Raw genomic sequence first — 19,137 nt, forward strand, 5'->3', positions numbered from 1 at the left:
TGTTTATTTACATAGCTTGGCTCATTCGCAACACACTAACCAATCATGTCAGGACACTTGGGCTGAAAGTTGGCACAGCGCAAAGAAATTCTAGACAATACACGAATAATACAATTATAAGCTACTAAACTCCATGGTGCGAACAGTGTTTATATGGACAGCTATAGGCGCCATTTCATTTCCCGAAAACACTTCTCAAAAGTATAATCAACTTTATTTAGCTAAAAGTTTCTCTTCTGGCGCGTCGTGGTGGCTCAACGGTGGCAGTCACTCTTTCGACCAAGAAAACAAAGACCAATTATTTTTCCAGATCGTGAATTCACCCCATGCTAACATTGAGGCAGCTGGTGGGAGTGCTTTTGGAGAGAGGAAACCACCACATCCCCACCAGTTGGGGCCTTGGGTAGCTACTTCACTTGAACAAAAATGATGAAAAACACTCCTCAAGAAGACTTCAAAGTTTGCACATCAACACAGTTCCCACACAGCTGTCTATTAGTCGGCGTGAAAAATATTGAGTTTACTGGTGGGCAAAGACTGTACACTATGTGAGGTGATGCTCCAGTGCACTGCATGTATGTCTTGCTGCTGGCCTCAACTGCAATGTTGCTCAGCACATATGTGTAAAATAACAACTAATACTATGCCACTGCAAAGTAATTATGTGTCAGTTGCATGAAACAGGGACCACAATAAAAGAACATAACAACATTTGCCTTCACAAAGCTCAAAAAATGGAAATAAATTTTCACAGAGTTTTCACAGTTCATCTGAGGATAGTAATATTGGTTGTAAACACATTCTTACTTCCACTAACAAACTATTTTAAGATGCCAGATTCAATATTAGAGTATACCAGCACTTTTGTAGGGCTAAACTATTGTACAGGCACCTAGAAAAACACAAGTGAATGCATGCTAATGCTAAATATAAAAAGAAATACTTTTATTTCTAGTCTGGGTAGAGCTGCATAGATGATAAGTCACTTGCATTACATTATGAACAAACCTATCCGAGCAAAGTATACATTGAAAAAGTTACACTTACACAGTAGATAAGTAGACTATTGAAGGACGGACAGACATTGGGATAATACCCAAGCACTAAAATCTACTGTTAAGATATACTAGGAGTAGTGATGATCCTCTTCCTTCCAAATAAAATAATCCACGTAGATTCACTTCCCAGAGCTTATACACTCATGGCATCATTGGTGCTATACGAGTGAGTGTACACTGAAGGATTACATCGACTAAGTACATGATTACTGCATCCATGGCTTTACTTCTTTTACTACAAAGAATGCAAACACAGTTACCATTGGCGACCATGGATGCTGTGATATATGGCATGTAAATGTAGAGGCACACAGGCACTTAATACACATATTAAAAACTTTAGCTCAAAAATATTTGCCTACTAACCCTACAGCAGCCTTTAAATTAGTGTCATAGTTTGGTATCTTCCATGCAAAATTTAAATAATTTCAAATGCAAGCAAATAGACTGCTGAATAATGCACTGCTAAGAAGTTAAGCAGCGGCTGCTCCTGACATCACAATGTGCTCTTTCTGCTGTTGTAAACTTTGAGCAGGAGAACAGTCACTGGCAGTCCCTTTATACTTGTTGGTCTTCTGTGCTCTGTTCTTGATACACTGTACATGACCGTGGAGCACCGAACCCCTTGTTACTGCTGGAACTTAGAAAAATACAGATCATTGTTACAACCATGCTACATGCAAGAGTGTATAGTTGTCAATTATGTGCTCATATTTACAGATATTGTATTTTCAGAAGCCAATGACAAGCCTCAACACGCACACAAACAGTGAAGACTGAAAATATATTTAATATGATACAAGAGCAAAACTACAGTGTTATAGATGAAGGCATGAAACTTCTGACAGGCATAAAAAGCCAATAGAGTTTCTTCTATTTCGACTTTACACTAGGTGCGAGAAGTATACCACAAAATAAGTTCACTAAGAAACACAAGTTAGACTGCATTACAACACAACAGCCAATGTTCATAATTTTAAGGCTGTCTAACATAACCAACTCACCATACCGCATATAGGAGCAAATGGGCAGTCTAGAAGACACAAAGAACTTGTGGATTATGAGTGTGCTTGTTGCTGACATCTATTATTCTAAATGAAGAAAACCTTTCAAAATTGCACTTCATCAGGGGAAATAATCATACGCAACAAACACAACGGGCTCCTACAGGTGCCACCAACACTCACCATTATTGTTGATACCAGTGTCTTGCCGGATGGATATGCTACGTCCTGCACAGAACACTAAAGGAGCGCTCCATGACTTGGATTGCGTGTGTGCTAGCTGCATCGCTCTGCTGCTGAAATAGGCTAGCCACAGACAAAGAAATGAGAAGCCATGGCTTTGAAACACACTGAACGTCACCTTTAGAGATCAACAATGCATACTAAGGTCAGGAACAATTTGTAGAAAAATATATATCACTATGCAATCGTGGTGAACATGTTCTGCTGAAATACAAGCAACAGCACTGAGAGAGAAAAAGCTACATTAGGTAAAAGATGCAGTTACTGGCCCTATGTCATCTGATGCTTCTTCAATAGGTCTTTCTCCTTGCAAGTTGTGAACAGCCAGGCAATTTTCACCCACTTGCTATTTCCTTCCAGAGCACTTGATCCACAGAGGGAGTCACAAGCTCGAGAGCTCAATAAGGAATCAAAGTATTTGTGCTCGTTTCAAAGCACAAGCTTTTGAGTCTCAGATTATTCGAGTTTCATTCATAAGCTGCAGGCTTTCACCTTTCAACATTCTCAATTACCTTGCAATTTAGTTCTATAAATGTTGAATAAAAATTATGTGTAAGAATATTACAGGTATCCACTGAAAGCAACCATGCTTGGGTTTTCAATTTGTGCACAGTAAGTGGTGTTCACGTAATCGTATGTATTAAAGAAAAACTAACCTTGCAACCAGCCGTTAGGCAGTTTTGTGCCCTCGAAGCTCCCAAGCAGATTGCAGTCCTTCCAGATGAGGCTGCCATGCATGCTTCCACGCCACATCCGCTGAATGATAACAGTCCCAGCAGTGACATAGGCTTGCACAGTTAGGGAGAACGTGTCCTTCCTATTTTTGTACAGGTGCTCCAAGTAATGATGAGGATTGATGTGCCAGAATGTGCAACCGATACATCACAGGACCTTAACAAACCAATCTATGCGATCTGTGAAGAGCCAAAAACGAGATATTTAATTAAAAACAATCATTAAAAGCACTCACTTCTAATACCTATTTGAGGAAGGTATCACTTCGTTAAAGTGACCAAAATCTGCTATATTCACTTTGAAAAAACTGAAGCCTCATGTAAAAATTTACGTACCGCAATATATATGTCCTACTGAAGTATAGTACTACCACAGTGGTAATCGTCTATAGAACTAATTTTCCAAAATAACATAAATTTTTTAAGTGCAACCTGGCTCCTGAAAAATAAATTCACATTACCTTTCCAACTATCAAACGTGGTCAATCGACAGGCCCAACCTCATAATCAAACAAGAGCTCACTTGTATCAAATCACAAAAAACTTTTTATGTATTTGCACCACAATATATGTATGTATATAACAGTAGTAGTAAATTTTTCATGCTTCAACTTACCATAGAGAATCACTACATCTGATGGGCTTAAAACGTGCACACATTATAGAACTGCGTGAATTATAGCACCGGTGAAATTTAGTTCTGCAAGGTGAACTCACCGATGGCAGCATTTAGTAGCCGTCGGTGTCATGAGGAACTAAGTACGGCCAACAGGCAAAGGGCTTCTGCAGACTGGAAGCTGCCAATGACAGCAATGAAGGGCTGGCCAGGCGTGCACGTTCATTGATAAAGTGTAAGAACTGGCCGTGACCGGCTGTTTTCAAGGCTCTAGTGCCGTGCAAAACGATGGCCAGACGAACTCGGAAACCTGTAGTTAGGCGATATTGGCCTACAACTTCATCCAAAGCAAGGCACCGATGAAATCTTTGCTTTTTCTGGGGGCCGGAGGGAAGCTTGACGTTCACGGGCTCTCGCTGCCACATAGAACGCTCAAGTTGTTCCCGAAGAACAGTCTAGGCGCGCTTCCATAGTAACACGATCCACAACAGAATGTAGCATCTTGCAGCTTTGGTTGATCACATCACAGCGCTAGGTCTGGGTGCCGGAGGGAAGCTTGACGTTCACGGGCTCTCGCTGCGACATAGAACTCTTAAGTTGTTTCCGAAGAACAGTCTAGGCGCGCTTCCAGAGTAACACGATCCACAACAGAATGTAGAATCTAGCAGTTTTGGTTGTTCACGTCACAGCGCTAGGACTATGGTTATCACAAAAAGGAGAAGTGAAGACTTAACAAACAAAAGCGCCAAGCTGCCCCACCACAACTTCGCAGGGCAAAACAGTTATCAACGCTGTCTTTCAATTTTCGGTCACACGAGCACAGCTTGTTCACAAGTCTTGGAACGTCAATACAGCACCCCTGTTCACAACGAACATCGTTTCACTCCCGAACAGTACATTGCTCACAAGAAAATAGAAGTGTACGGGCTAACCAGTGACGAAGGAAGAACCGTACACAGCGCGTAGTTCATACGTTTCCGTACGTACTTGGGGTCCCTCAAATAACGTGTCAAAACGTTGTCAATCCGAAATGTCACACAGCACCCCACTGAGAGACTGGAAAGTCAAGCGAACGAACTGTTACCGGTACACAAACACACATTGCAGGCTTCTCGAGTGCTAGTTGCCGTCGATAGTTCGACGCCGATCCCCGCTTGATAACCACACTGACGCACAGACTTCGCAGCGCTCCACTTTACACGATTGCACTGCCACAGCTTTCCGCACTGCTTACACGCACCGAAAGAGCTGCTGTAATCACAACACATCTGGTGTAACGCTGATGTAACTCGTGCGAGAAGCGTTTGCTGAAAGTTGCACCGACCGATGTGCTGTTTACGACGCCATGTTGTTTTAGACAACTGCGCAGCACATAAGAGAGCTTTTGGAAAGTATCTGCACTATTTTCACGGCGTGACAAAATTTTCTCTTATGTGCGAGGGGAGTGATATGACGAACAGGACAGGCATGCCAGATGAAAGAAGTGTTTGGGATGAATTCAGCCAAGGTTTGCTCCAGAATCGTGAGGGTTTGCATATTTTTGCTGTCATACAAAGTTACTAGGGTCATTTCATTCCGATTGCTTGCCATATTATCACGGTCAATATCGTTGTCTGAACAGTGAAGGTGAAGATGAATGATTTGTTTGTAGTTCCATGCGTAATCACGCGCACCCCTAATACGCTTTGGTTTACAAAGTACGCTTTGCTCCAGATCGTCCCAAAGTGTATCGACAGCTGTATTTCAGAGATCGCAACCATTGGACAGTTAGAGCCAATGAAAGTACACTAGAGCACAAACTTTATGAACTGAAAACTTCCTCTCACTTCCTCTCACTGAAAATTTCTTCTCATTTTTATTTCCAATAGCGTGCAAAGATTGTGCTCCCATTAACCTCTTTGGTGGTAATTTCCACCAATGAAGCAAGGATCTCGAGTCGCACTGTTAATTGGATGAGATGGGGCGCAACACAACAACATAACAAATAAGGTTGATTCTATGCCATGCCGCGTTCGAATGCACCGACCATTCACGTATCACATTGGTTTTCATCCAACCACAAATCTTTACATGCGTAGTTTTATACCATTGACGCCCAATAGAATTCTTCAATTACTGCGACTTCGAACTTATTGAACGATGGTGGTTGTCAACACCATCCACTGCGTACAAGGGAAACAACACGCGAAGCTCAAAGCGCCGAAAGAAATAAAAACGCACCACCAGTCATCAGGCAGCCCTTAATGGGCGTGAATTAACTCAAAACCAGCCAGAGCACCAAAGTATACCGCCGCGGCAGCAGGTTCTAAGTAGCCACATTGTTCCTAAGAGTGGTCCGGACCACTCTTAGAATTTTCTCTCAGCCATGCTGTTTTTACGCACAATTTCGCTTCGTGAATCCACTTACGAGCACTTTTCGGTGACGTAAGCAAATATAGCAACTGCATCACCATCGCTGACATGTTCCTGGGCAGTCACAGCGCGCTTTATTTGCAGCGGCCAATGTGACAACGATGGCCTCTTACGACGTTTTTTGGTTTCGTGAATCGACTTACGCAACAAAATTTCTCTTGCGCCAAAATGTTTTCGTAAGTGAGTTTTGTGAATCCGGCCCCTGAATCTTATTTACAAACATCGGGCGATGTCGCTTGGATTAAAAATGGGCGTGCTGCATCCGAGATTTCATCCCGCAGCCTGCGGGTCACCATTCTTTCACCATAAGCATTCGTGTCACCATCATGGATGCGCTGTTGAATACATAGGAGAAAAAGCAAGGCGCATTGTTTCACCAATAAGCAAAGTAAGGAAAACTCTGAATATGTGGTCAGTAAGAAGAAATAACTGTGCTTAAAAATCCGACCAAGAGTGACTGAGATTACAAACTATCAAGGTTGAAAGAGAGAGTATTTTGGCGCGGTAGAAAACGCGTAATAACGTATACATACAAATTAGTTTCGCTCACTTATTACCGTACCAACGCAAATTAGGCTGAGACAAGCAAAACTTTTTTATGTAAGACGAAACGTAAACATTCACACTTATCATAAGTTTCCAAAAACCTAAGCAGCCTACATGCACTTCGCCAGTGATTTAGCTCTGTTCTTCAAGTAATGCGTGAAATAGTGGTAAAGCTAGAATGCGTACAATGTATACGAATTGTACATGCACACACATATATATTAAATAAAGATGCCTAAGATGAACAGGCAAAAATAAGAATCGCTTCTGCCCTTTCTTAGCCAATTAGCTTCTTACTATACCCTTTACTCTGCTACCGGGGGTCACGTACGCCTGGATTACGACCCAACCACTGGACACTTCGCTTCTCTACACTCACATACAAACAAGGATTCAGAAAAACGTGTACAGATTGCACTGAAATCAAGGTATTAAAAACGTGGTGGCACCGTTGGCTGTGAGCGGAAAATCATAACCTTAAGCGTCACCAAAAAACTGAGACACCATATCCACAAAGTGAATGATGTTAGACGAACTTGCTCGGAGGTGCACCAGGCGTTTCCTGGCGAGACCATTTATGAAAGAAGGGCAAAGAGCCAGTGCATGATGTGTCCAGTACGTAAAAGGCAGCACTGTCAGGAACGTTCTGCGGCGGGCACTGTACAGTGCCGGTACTGAACATGTCGCACGGCACACGTGTACGAAAACATTAACCACCTGTTCTTTATATTTGCCGCTACCGTGAGTTGAATGCTTAGAATTCATGAATGGCAGACGTGAAGCTATCAGGCATTCTCCAACGGGGTTGAGAGCAGGAAGGTGAGGGGCTTGGAGGGCTGTCGGCACTTGTGCATAACTCTCATCGTAGTGCTGTTGTAAGTTGCAACGGAGACGCTCATCAACCCATCATTATCCGCACGTCTGTCCCGGCACTACGCCCCTCACAGGGTTGGTAATAGAGTAGATTTGTTTTGGGTCCCGTCCTGGCGGTCTAGTGGCTAGGGTACCCGGCTGCTGACCCGCAGGTCGTCGGATCGAATCGAGGCTTTAGTGGCTGCATTTCCGATGGAGGCGGAAGTGTTGTAAGCCCAAGTGCTCAGATTTAGGTGCACGTTAAAGAACTCCATATGGCCGAAAATTTTGGAGCGCTCTACTACGGCGTCTGTCATAATCATATACTGGTTTTGGGACGTTTATCTCCACTTGTCAGCATTCGTTTCCCCTGAAACAGCAGTTTCAAACTCCACAGAGTTATCGTGCAGTGGGCAGACAGTGAACACCAAGGATAACGAAATATATATGTACTCATTTCTGGCTTTCGTCATTCATAATAACAAGCAGTACTGTGTCAGAGTCATTCCAGATGATGGGAACAAGACGTCTTTAAATAAAACAAGTTGCCATGAAAATTGATTTCAAGTATGAAGGACAAACATGAATATTGTTTTACATGTTTGGCAGTGTATGCACTTCCCGAATTGAACGTCACAAATTATCTAATGCTTTTATGCAGTAATCAAGGCACCCGGATTAAAATTATAGAAGTCTCGTCTTTCTAGTGATATACAACGGGATAACTGCGCCATCCGCTAACCGCCAATTTCTGCCGCAGCTGAGTTTAGAACACAATTGTTGCTGGCTGACGACTCGTGCAAGCTGATGAAGGGACATAACTTAATCTGCTCATGGAGTTTGACTAGATTGGGAACATTCTGAACAGTCAGGTAATTCGCAGAATAGATGTGGAAGGGCTCACTACCGTCAGCACTTGCTTCGGATGAACACTCAGAAGACTAACTGATATTTGTGAGAAGTGACGTGCGTGAATGTCCAAAGTGCGTGCCATTGCAAGAGTTGGAAGCCAACAATGATGAATGTGGCATCAGCGCTGCGCTGGAAACGAAAAACGCACAAATCTCTATTGCAAAAACCAGCGCCACAGGGTACCACTGTCCAGCTCCATGCCTGATTATAGGCCCAGTATGGCGCTGGTACCAGCGCCACCCCACGCAGGTACTGGGACGCTGGAGCGGCAGCGTCCCAGTACTCTGCGCGAAATGGCTTCGCAGGGTTAAAACGGGGTCTCATTCGCCATAAATAAATAAATATAGAAGTAAACTAATGCGCACTCACAATAAAAATAAAAAATAAAAAATAAACAGCGTGTCATGGTATTTGAACCTGATACCTCCTGATCTCAAACTGACTACGCTACCGACTACGCCACGCCGGAACATGCCCAATAGTTGTAAAATTACTATTTATCCGTAGAAGGCGCCGTTCAACTTCATGTTTACAAGTCGCACAGACAAGACAGACACGATATTCCTTTTCAAATAACAATTGCGTCTTGATTCGACAGTGACGAATGGCTTTCGGGCACCGAATGACGTGCGGATATTAGCGAGAGCGCAGTTTTTTGAAGCATCTACGTCTTAGCTCTGAAAAATCTCAAATGGACTGGAGGTGCAGCCACAGATTGTAAGCTGTTGCTGCCGATAGTTTTTTTTCCTTTGATAGTTCTAGCACTCGCTACTGGCCAACACGTACAATGATTTAAATGTCATGTTTGGTAGATATCCACGCGTGAGTGAGTATTGAGTATTTTTTATTTGCGCAAGCGAGATGTAGCAGTACACACCCGGCGTGCCTGATTTTATATTTGCAGTTATATTGATAACTGCAACTAAGAAACCGCCGAATAAATGACTAATGCAATCCACTGAAAAAGTATACCAGTATGTTAGTTCACTAACGCGTACCAAATTACCATCTCAGAATTGCGTGTTCTTACATACGGGTCAGAGAAGTACCGGCTTCTGCGCTCAAAAGGAGGCTTTCGGTGACAGCCTACGTTGCTGAAAGCACAACACATCGATTGTTGCCGTTCCTTGTGCGGGCACCGCACACGCAAATAAATGGTCAATTTAGGATCAGGGATGCCGAAACTTTACTTTACAGTTATTCTTACACTTTATAATTGCCCCCGCAGGGGCGCCCGCGCAAGTAGGCGTTTGGTGTGTAGCGATACCACGGACCCGAGCTAACGGGGGAGTTTCTACTTCCTCCCACGCCTAGCCGTGCGTGGCTTTGCCGTGCCCGGGGAAAAGGGATCCGGGGGGTTGAGCCAATGCTGGGTGATTGGACCTTTAAGGCCCCCCGGCAGAGATAACACACCCCTTTGGCCCCGGCTTCACGTAGATGGCACCCCTGGGCTGACCCACCCAGGGGAAATCGGCAGTCGCCTTTTCCTATCTCTCTCTTCCTACATCTTCGCTTTATCTCTTACTATTTATCTGTCCTGTCTTCTACTCTCTTCCGTTTACTTCCGATATTCATGGCGGCAAGGGTTAACCTTGTGTAGGTATCCCACCTTGGATAATTACATTGGGTTATAGTGACAGCGTACGGCTGGCGTCGGGAGGGCTTGTCCCAACAAGTCCAACCGCGTCCCCTTGTTGGGCTCCGTGGTGGGTGGTCGCCGCTGTTACCGAACACATTCATACTTGTATGGCTTTACAAGCATCCGCCGACCTTGATCGGTCTCGCAAGAGAGGCCGCACCGAAGCAAGTTATCACGTCTCGAAAGAAACTAAAGTTACTTTCGCGAAGTACCACATTATCCACAGTGACAGCACACCTCTAAGAAAATTATCCCCATTTTTGGTGGCCAAGTGCCTAAAAGAAAAAATAGGACCCACATACAAAGCATCTAAAATGTCAAGCGGTGACCTCCTTTTGGAGCTAACCGAAAAAGACCAAGTGCCTAAGTTATCCCAACTAACCAGCATTGGAGAAACAGCTGTCACCATTTCGGTCCATCGCTCTCTAAACACCAGCAGGGGAGTAATCTCTGAGGAAGACTTCTTAGGCCTTAGTGACGAAGAGCTCCTCGAAGGTTTCCAAGACCAAAACGTCATCAAAGTCCAAAGAATTGTAATCCGTCGCAATAATCAGGAAGTGCCCACCAAACACGTAGTAGAAACCTTGGAACATGTGAAATGCCCACCTCTCTTAAGGCTGGGTACTTAAAAATAAATGTCAGACCCTACATTCCCAACCCCAGACGCTGTTTTAAATGTCAGAGATTCGGACACGCTTCGCACTCTTGCAGAGGCAAAGAAACATGCGCAAAATGCAGCGCAAACGACCACAAATCAGAAAAATGCTCATCCTCACCCCACTGTGTTAACTGGGACGGGGAACACCCAGCGTATTCCCGGTCATGCCCATGTTGGAAAAAAGAAAAAGAAGTGATCGCTCTGACCATCAAAGAAAAAATATCATTCAGCGAAGCGCGAACACGGCTATCATACCTTTTCCACAGAAGTTACGCCGATGTGACGCAGTCGGGGGCAGCGTCACAAAGGCCTCAGGAGTCGACCGCTACCACACCCAGTGGTTCTATGGTGACTCAAACCGCCCCCGTAAAAGAAGCAGCGCCGGCTGCTCCATGCACATCAAAAGGCCCGCAGACTCCGGTCTCCCTGGGCCCTAAACTCAATAGAGTGCCAAGGCCTGAGATCCGTTTCTCAGCGCCTCACTCTCGATCTTCCAGCGCCTCAGACAAGGCAATGGAGATCGACCACAAAACTCCGGTGTCATCGACACCGAAGGACAAGCGCTCTCTCGAGCGTACCAAACAGGACAAGGACAAAGTCCCAGTAACCACAATAAGTAAGCGATAACCGTAATGGTTATCGTATTTCTCTCTATTTCTACTTCTTAATATTGTCACCTATCATCTTTTATACCGATCAATCCCCAGAAGTATATTTACTTAACTTTATTCTGCCATGGCTTTTATCGTACATTGGAACTTGAGAGGCTTAATTCATAACTTAGGTGACATAAAGGACATCATTAACAAATTCTTAGAGGCCTTTTGCCTCTAAGAGACAAATCTAGGTGCAAAACACAGCCATTTGCTAAAAGGCTTCAAAGTTGCCCGAAAGGACCGCGAACACTGCAACCGTCTTTCAGGAGGAGTAGCCATAGTGGTGCAGGGCAGCACTCCTACGCGAGATGTCCAAATGAACACATCTTTTGAGACCGTAGCCGTCACCATCCTATCATACAAAACCATCACCATCTGCTTACTGTGTATCCCACCTCACACCCTTTTCACCACTTTTCACCACCAAAAACCTAGAAAATCTAGTGGAACAGCTGCCAAAACCATTTATCTTAGTTGGGGATTTCAATGCTCATTCAACCCTTTGGAGTAGCGACAAAACTGACGCAAGAGGGCAAGCCGTGGAAGATTTCATTTTATCAAATGACATCTGCCTTCTTAATTCCGGTGCTTTTACCTACTTTTCACCAACCTCGCGCACTTTTAGTTGCTTAGATCTCGCCATGTGTTCATCGTGTATTTTTAATGATTTTAAATGGGACGTCGTCAACACGTCTTATGGTAGTGATCATCAACCCGGCATCATAAAACTCATACCATCTTACCCAACTCTAACAAGCAGGCCACGCCGGTGGCCTGCTTGTTACTACAGCTCGCGAACTGGCCACAGCTCGCGAACTGCCAGCTCGCGAACTACAGTTCGCGAAACTACAGCTCGCGAACTGGCCAGTTTTCACAGAAAACGCTAAGCTCGATGAAGTTTTCTCATCGGAGCTTTCTGTTGAGGAACTAAATGAAGAGTTCGTCAAAGTTTTAATCTTAGCAGCAGAAAAAGTAATACCGCAATCATCCGGCATCGTACGCAAGAAATTAAACCCTTGGTGGACAAACGAGTGTACTGATGCCAAAAAAACTACAAAATAAGGCCTGGGGAATTCTACGAAGATACCCTACCTACGCCAACCTCATCAACTTCAAACAGGCAAAAGCCAGAGCCCGATTTATTCGAAGACAGGCAGAAAAGGATTCATGGCAAAAATACATATCATCAATTAACAGTTCAGTCACATCTAAACACATCTGGGACCAGGTGAGGAAGTTCAAGGGAGAGTACTCCTCCTACACAATACCATTGCTTACAAGTCCAGACACACAATCAACACTAGAGGACCAGGCCAACCTATTAGGAGAACACTTTTATAAAGTATCATGCTCAGCAAATTACACCAATTCATTCATGAAATATAAAGAAAATGCAGAAAGACAAAGATTGCCTACTAGCAGTACCTCAAATGAAAGTTATAACCTTCCGCTTACGCTGCACAAATTGAACAGGGTACTTTCTGCCGGTAAAAAAAAAAACGGCAACAGGGTCTGACCAGGTGCACTACGCAATGTTGGCACAGCTATCCCAAGCATCCGCGAAGGCACTTCTCCAATTCTTTAACAAAATATGGTACTCTGGCATAATGCCTGAAGATTGGAAAAAAGCCATAGTCATACCATTCCTAAAACCTGGTAAACCCCCAACAACCCCAAGTAGCTATAGACCCATTGCATTAACAAGTTGTCTTGCAAAAACTTACGAAAGCATCACAAATATTAGATTTACCTTCACTCTGGAATCGGAGCACCTAATAGACGCACACCAGTGCGGATACAAAAAGGGCTGTTCCACCACTGATCACATTGTTATGCTGGAACAAGAAATACGACAAGCATTTCTACACAAACAGGTCTGTCTCTCGGTCTTCTTTGACTTAGAGAAAGCATATGACACAACTTGGAGATACAGAATTCTCAGAGATCTAGCTAACTTAGGGATTCGCGGAAGAATGCTGAACTGCTTACACGATTTTTTATCGAATAGAACTTTTCAAGTACGGTTGGGTACGGTACTGTCACGAATATTTGTCCAAGAAAATGGTGTACCACAGGGCTGCGTTTCGAGCACCCCCCTGTTTATAGTGAAAATGAACTCCATCAACAGGGCTATACCCCGTACAGTCATTCACTCCATCTATGTTGATGATCTGCAAATTGCATGCCGAGCCTCCAGCCTATCGCCCCGCGAAAGGCAACTCCAAATTACAATAAATTGGTTTACGAAATGGGCTGACCAAAATTGTTTCCGCTTTTCAGCCCAAAAAACCACAGCTGTTCTCTTTACGCAAAAGAGAGGATTGTTCCCCGAACCCGCGCTCAAACTATACAACATCAACATGCCGGTAAAACAAGAACACATATTTCTAGGAATCACATTCGACCGAAAACTAAACTTTCTGCCACACATAAATGCACTGAAAACTAAAGCAAACAGAGCACTCAATGTGCTGAAAGTACTCTCCCATAAACACTGGGGTTCCGATCGACTCTGCCTTATACGTATTTACCGATCTCTTGTACGCAGCATTTTAGACTACGGATGCATAGTCTACGACTCGGCGCGAAACTCATACGTCCGCCGTCTTGACCCTATACACAACCTCGGTCTCCGTCTGTCAAGTGGTGCTTACAGAACATCACCTGTGCAAAGTCTATACGTAGAATGCAATGAGCCCCCTCTATGTGATCGAAGAGCATTACTAACCTTGTCATATGTTTTAAGAATAAGGTCGTCACCTGAACACATCTGCTATGAAATTGCCGCAAAATGTGACTCGCGCTCACACTACCTCAACAAGCCGAACCTAATCAAACCACTTGCTCTACGTTTCGAGGAATACTGCCGCTTTTATACCATCCCTGATGGATCACTAGATGTCGCTATTAAACCACCAAGACTGCCGCCATGGTTTGACCTGTCACAGCTATGCGATTTTTCACTAAGCCGTTTCAACAAAAAAAGCACCCCACGAGAACACATAATCCAAGAATTTTATACACTTCAGCACGAATATAGGGATTACGAAGAATTTTACACAGATGGCTCAAAAACGGAGGACCACGTGGGTATTGGGATTGTGACGACGAAAAGCGCAATTTCTGTGAAAGTACCTCGTAGTTTTTCTATTTTTCAGCTGAACCTTATGCCTTCAGTGAAGCAGTTCGGAAAATCATCGCTGAAAAATACAAGAAAGCAATCACATACACCGACTCACTAAGCACACTAAAAGCACTACATATAAAATCCGAATGTGAGCCTATAGTAGGCGACATTCTAAACATGGTATACTTAAACAGCCAGGCAACCTGCATCCGTTTCTGCTGGGTCCCAAGTCATGTTGGGATACCCGGAAACGAAAAAGCAGATAAGTATGCTTCCCAGGCAGCCCATAAAACAGGAACAAAAGTAAAAATTCCCCTTAAAGACATCCAGAGAACAATTCGCCTGGCCCTACTAGCAAAATGGCAAAAGCAATGGGACACCTGCACGAACAATAAGCTCCACCTGGTGAAACCCACATTCGGGGAATGGAAGACCTGCCGTCACCAGCAACGGTTTATTGAAGTTGTATTATGCCGACTTCGCATTGGACACACACACTTGACACACAACTTCTTACTCGCAAAGGAAGAACAACCAACGTGTGAGAAATGCCAAGAAGCGTTAACACTTATGCACATCCTAATCACATGCCCTACCATTGAAACACACAGACAAAAACATTTCAGCAAGCTATACAAACAACACGTACCTTTACACCCTGCTTTGTTCCTAGGAGATGATCCTCTAGTACCTCTGCCTGACTTGCTAAACTTTCTGAAAGAATGTGATCTGTTAAATAAGCTTTAAAATCTCATCTTTTCAGTGTCCATTCCTGAAAGTCTTGTGTCTGGCGCAGCATAACCTTAGCTGCTTTTGCGCCATAAAAAACCAAATTAACCTAACCTAACTTTATAATTGTGACTTAAAGTAAAAAGCGCCGGCAGCAGGTACACCGACGCGGCTTGTATAATAGGCCTCGCTAGGACGGGGCACTGGGTAAGGCTGTTTTCGAAGCAGCTGAGTTGCGGTGATTGAAGTTTCTGCATTTGAGCTTTGCAATATTTCTGTTACCTAAACTGTACCTGAAGTAAGTGGAAGGTCAATCAATGCCAATAATGCATTTACGGAGTGGCGAAGGTGAGCGACAGCCATTTTTCTGGCCTCCGCTGGGAGTATACAGCGGGTGTGCCAGTGTAAAGATATGTGCAGTTATATCAATACCGACAATTAAATAAACACTTATAGAAACACCGATGCAATCCGCTGAAAAAGTATGCCAGGTAGTCAGTTCACGAAGGCGTACCAAATAGCTAAATGAAAATCGCGTGTTGTTACATATCAGTCGGAGAAGTACCGGCTAAGTGCGGCCGGCAGGTTTCAGTGACAGCCTGCGTAGCTGATAGAGCGACGTTCGACCGTCAGCGCTCCTTGTGCGAACACCAACACAAGACAAAATAGTTGATTTAGTTTCATGAATGTGTAAATTACACTTTACAGTTATTCTCCAATATAAAGTTGTGTGTTAACGAAGCAAGAAGCACTGGTAACATACCAACGTGGCTGGCACGACAGGTTTAATGCTCGCTGGGCCGGGCACTGGGTGAGACCGGTCTCGACGCGGTGAGTTGGTATGGTTGAAGATTCTGCATTTGAGCGTCGCAACATTTCTAACTCTTACCTGAAGTAAATAGAAGGATAAGCATGGCCAGACATACATTCATGCGGTGCGGCGGAATCGAACGGCAGCTTTTTTCTCACCTCCGCTGGGAAGCCTTGCGAAGCGAGCGAGAGAGCTCATTGACGTTTCGTCAACTTTGCGGCAAAAACAATTTCCTGTTTCTGTTAAAAGTGGCTTGCAGCTCCAGGCTTACAAACACTGCAATTTGGAAACGTTACAGCAATAAACAGTTGATACTAATATCGCCGGTTTACGCGAGGGCATATGCGAAAGGGGTGCATCATAGTTGTTGCGATACGTACGTGCGCCACAAAAATTACGTGTGCTCGGTATCTGTTAGGATAGCATCGCTCCCTTCCGTCGAGTTAAGCGTTTTATATTCAATGACACCGAAACAAACCACGGCACATGCTACATTAACATGCACGGTGCAGCTGCACTAATAGAAACAGTGCGTGCTCCAGTATTCACCATCGCTTGCCAGGGAAACTTCCAGTCTTTCAAGCGCTTCGCAGTGCGCACCAGCATCACAGCGGTTGAGCCAGTGCCCCTACCAGTGCGACACAGCTTTTTCCTAGTGCGCGCAGCGAAGTGCCAGTGATTACAAGCGTGTTCCAGTGTCTTCAGCGTGTACCAGTGCCAAAACACTTACTGGCATCACGCTGTTTTTGCAATCGGAAAGAAAACAAAAACGCCTATAGGGACAGGCTACGCTAGCCAGAAGAAAAAGAAGGGTGGAGCGTGGTGTCGGAGGTATTGTCACAATGCAGAAACAGCAGCAGTCGAATCCACGAAACTCACTTTAATTGTACCAGAACACTGGCAAACTGATCGGAAGAGAACCTCGTCTTCTTCTCTCGCTGCGCGTGTTCTTTGTTGTTCCCTTGGTGCTGCATATTCAATGTGGCATTTGCCCCCCTCCAGAGAGCAGCGTCCCGATGCTCTTCTACAAAAGACGGTGTAGTAGATGTATGGTGTAAATCAGTCGGAAAAGTAGGGCTTCATTCGCACAACGTGCACGATTTCTGGTTTTTGCTGGCGAGTTGTCGAGGGGCTGTCAGGAATGACCACGTAATTAACGTCGCTCAGGCGTTGTAAAACTGTGTAGGGGCCAAAATACTTCTTCAGCAATTTTTCCGACAGTCCCCGGTGGCGGATAGTACTCCATACCCATACTTTGTCGCCGGCCCGATAGACGACATGTAGGTGTCACAGATTAAAACGTTGGGCGTCATAATTTTGCTGCTGGGTGATTCGGACGCGCGCAAGCTGCGTCGCTTCTTCTGCTCGTTGGGTAAAACATACAGCGTCCAAATCGATGTCATTTCAGTCGTGCAGTAACATGGCGTCAAGCATCGTCGTCACTTCACGGCCATGAAGGAGACTGAACGGCGTTCTTCGTGTAGTTTCTTGCTGCGCTATATTATAGGCGAACGTGATGTACGGTAGAATGTCGTCCCAGTTCTTGTGATCCACGTCAACGTACATACTCAACATGTCGGCAATAGTTTTGTTGGGGCGTTCTGTTAAGCCGTTCGTTTGTGGATGATACGAAGTGGTTTTCCGATGGGCTGTTCCACTGAGCTCAAGCACTGTCTTCAGGAGCGCGGCCGTGAAAGCGTCACCTCGATCCGTTATTATAATTGTTGGAGCACCGTGCCTCAGGACGATATTTTCTATGAAGAATCGTGCGGTTTCAACGGCGATGCCACTTGACAAAGCCTTTGCTTTCGCATAGCGCGTAAGATAATCAGTGGCGACTATTACCCACTTGTTGCCAGCATGGGAAGTCGGATATGGTCCAAGGAGATCCATTACAATTTGGGCAAAAGGGAGTGTGGGCCCTTGAATTGGTTGTAATAGTCCAGCTGGTTTTAACGGTGGCGACTTTCGTCGTTGGCAATCGAGGCACGTGCGCACGTCATGCTTCACAATAGCTGGAAGTCTTGGCTAGTAGTATTTCTGTTGGATTCTGGCCAATGTGCGTGTGTATCCGAGATGACCAGACGTTGGCTCATCGGGGCAAGCACAAAGTACCTCCTCACGAAGTGACGTCGGAACGACAAGTAGGTGGGTGCTTCCTCTGGGAGAAAAGTTCTTCTTATAGAGAACACCACTACGTAAGCAGAATGACGGCAGGCTTCTTGCAAATCTTCTAGGGACGGTTGTTGTCCGGCCATTCAAAGATTCAATAAGAGGAAGCAACTCACTGTCTTCTTTCTGCTTGGACGAAATCGTAGTGGTGTCAACGACTCCTACAAACGCCATGCTGTCATCTTCTGTGTCATCGTCATGCTTTATCGGTGACCTTGATAAGCAATCGGCGTCGGCGTGCTGCTGTCCGGACTTATACACGACCGTCATATCAAACTCTTGAAGGCGTAAGCTCCACCGTGCGAGCCGACGAGACGGGTCTTTCACGTTGGTCAGCCAGCAGAGGGAATGATGGTCGCTGAATACGTGGAAGGAACGACCATAGAGGTACGGACGAAACTTCACAACCGCCCATACGACAGCAAGACACTCTTTTTCCGTTGTGGAGTAGTTGGACTCGGCGCGGGAAAGCTTCCTACTAGCATATGCGATCACACGCTCGGCTGAGTCTTGCCACTGGACAAGTACAGCGCTTAAACCCACGTTGCTGGCATCTGTATGGACCATAGTAGGAGCATCCTCATCAAAGTGAGCAAGCACAGGCGGAGTGTGCAGGCGTTGTCGGAGATCGTCAAATGCCACCTGTTGATCGTCGCCCCATGTGAACGAAACGTCTTCTCATTTGAGTCGTGTGAACGGCGAGGCTATGTAGGAGAAATGGCAATAAACCTTCGGTAGTATGCGCATAGGCCAAGGAAACGCCTGACTGCTTTCTTGTCTTTTGGTACCGGAAATTTTCTGACGGCTGCAATCTTATCGGGATCAGGTCGAACACCTTCATGGCTCACCACTTGGCCTGAAAATTGAAGCTCCTTGAAACCGAAATGACACTTCTCGGGTTCCAGTGTCAGGCCGGCAGACCTTATTGCCCTGAATACCGATAGCAGCCTGCTCAGGTGTTCCTCAAA

General features: G+C 45.0%; 1 protein-coding gene and 1 pseudogene across 2 annotated transcripts; one reads left to right on the plus strand and one right to left on the minus strand.

Annotated features, from left to right (window-relative positions):
* LOC119169775 (venom metalloproteinase BumaMPs1-like) overlaps positions 1–19,137 on the plus strand; it is a 254,793-nt pseudogene that overhangs the window by 160,269 nt on the left and 75,387 nt on the right.
* On the minus strand, positions 1,530–3,200 carry LOC142796352 (uncharacterized). 2 transcript variants are annotated; one of them, XR_012893770.1, is made up of 3 exons: positions 2,962–3,200; positions 2,246–2,368; positions 1,530–1,698 (listed from the first exon to the last, which is right to left on the minus strand). XR_012893770.1 is itself a non-coding variant. In XM_075886736.1 (3 exons), the coding sequence occupies exons 1-3, from the start codon at positions 3,056–3,058 to the stop codon at positions 1,532–1,534; spliced, it is 309 nt and encodes a 102-aa protein (XP_075742851.1). In that variant the 5' UTR covers positions 3,059–3,200; the 3' UTR covers positions 1,530–1,531. The 2 variants fall into 2 exon arrangements, 1 of the variants encoding a protein (XP_075742851.1); XM_075886736.1 differs by having other exon boundaries at positions 2,246–2,290.

The sequence above is a fragment of the Rhipicephalus microplus genome, chromosome 2, assembly GCF_043290135.1.
Source record: "Rhipicephalus microplus isolate Deutch F79 chromosome 2, USDA_Rmic, whole genome shotgun sequence".
In the NCBI taxonomy this organism is placed as follows: domain Eukaryota; kingdom Metazoa; phylum Arthropoda; class Arachnida; order Ixodida; family Ixodidae; genus Rhipicephalus; species Rhipicephalus microplus.

What these genes read in the sequence shown, in the direction of transcription:
- LOC142796352 (XM_075886736.1), bottom strand. Translation starts at nt 3,058, where the DNA reads ATGTGGCGTGGAAGCATGCATGGCAGCCTCATCTGGAAGGACTGCAAT. An exon ending in GCCTAACGGCTGGTTGCAAG is followed by an intron (nt 2,291 to 2,961) that starts GTTAGTTTTTCT and finishes TGTTCTGTGCAG; the next exon opens with GACGTAGCATATCCATCCGG. An exon ending in CACTGGTATCAACAATAATG is followed by an intron (nt 1,699 to 2,245) that starts GTGAGTGTTGGT and finishes TATTTTTCTAAG; the next exon opens with TTCCAGCAGTAACAAGGGGT.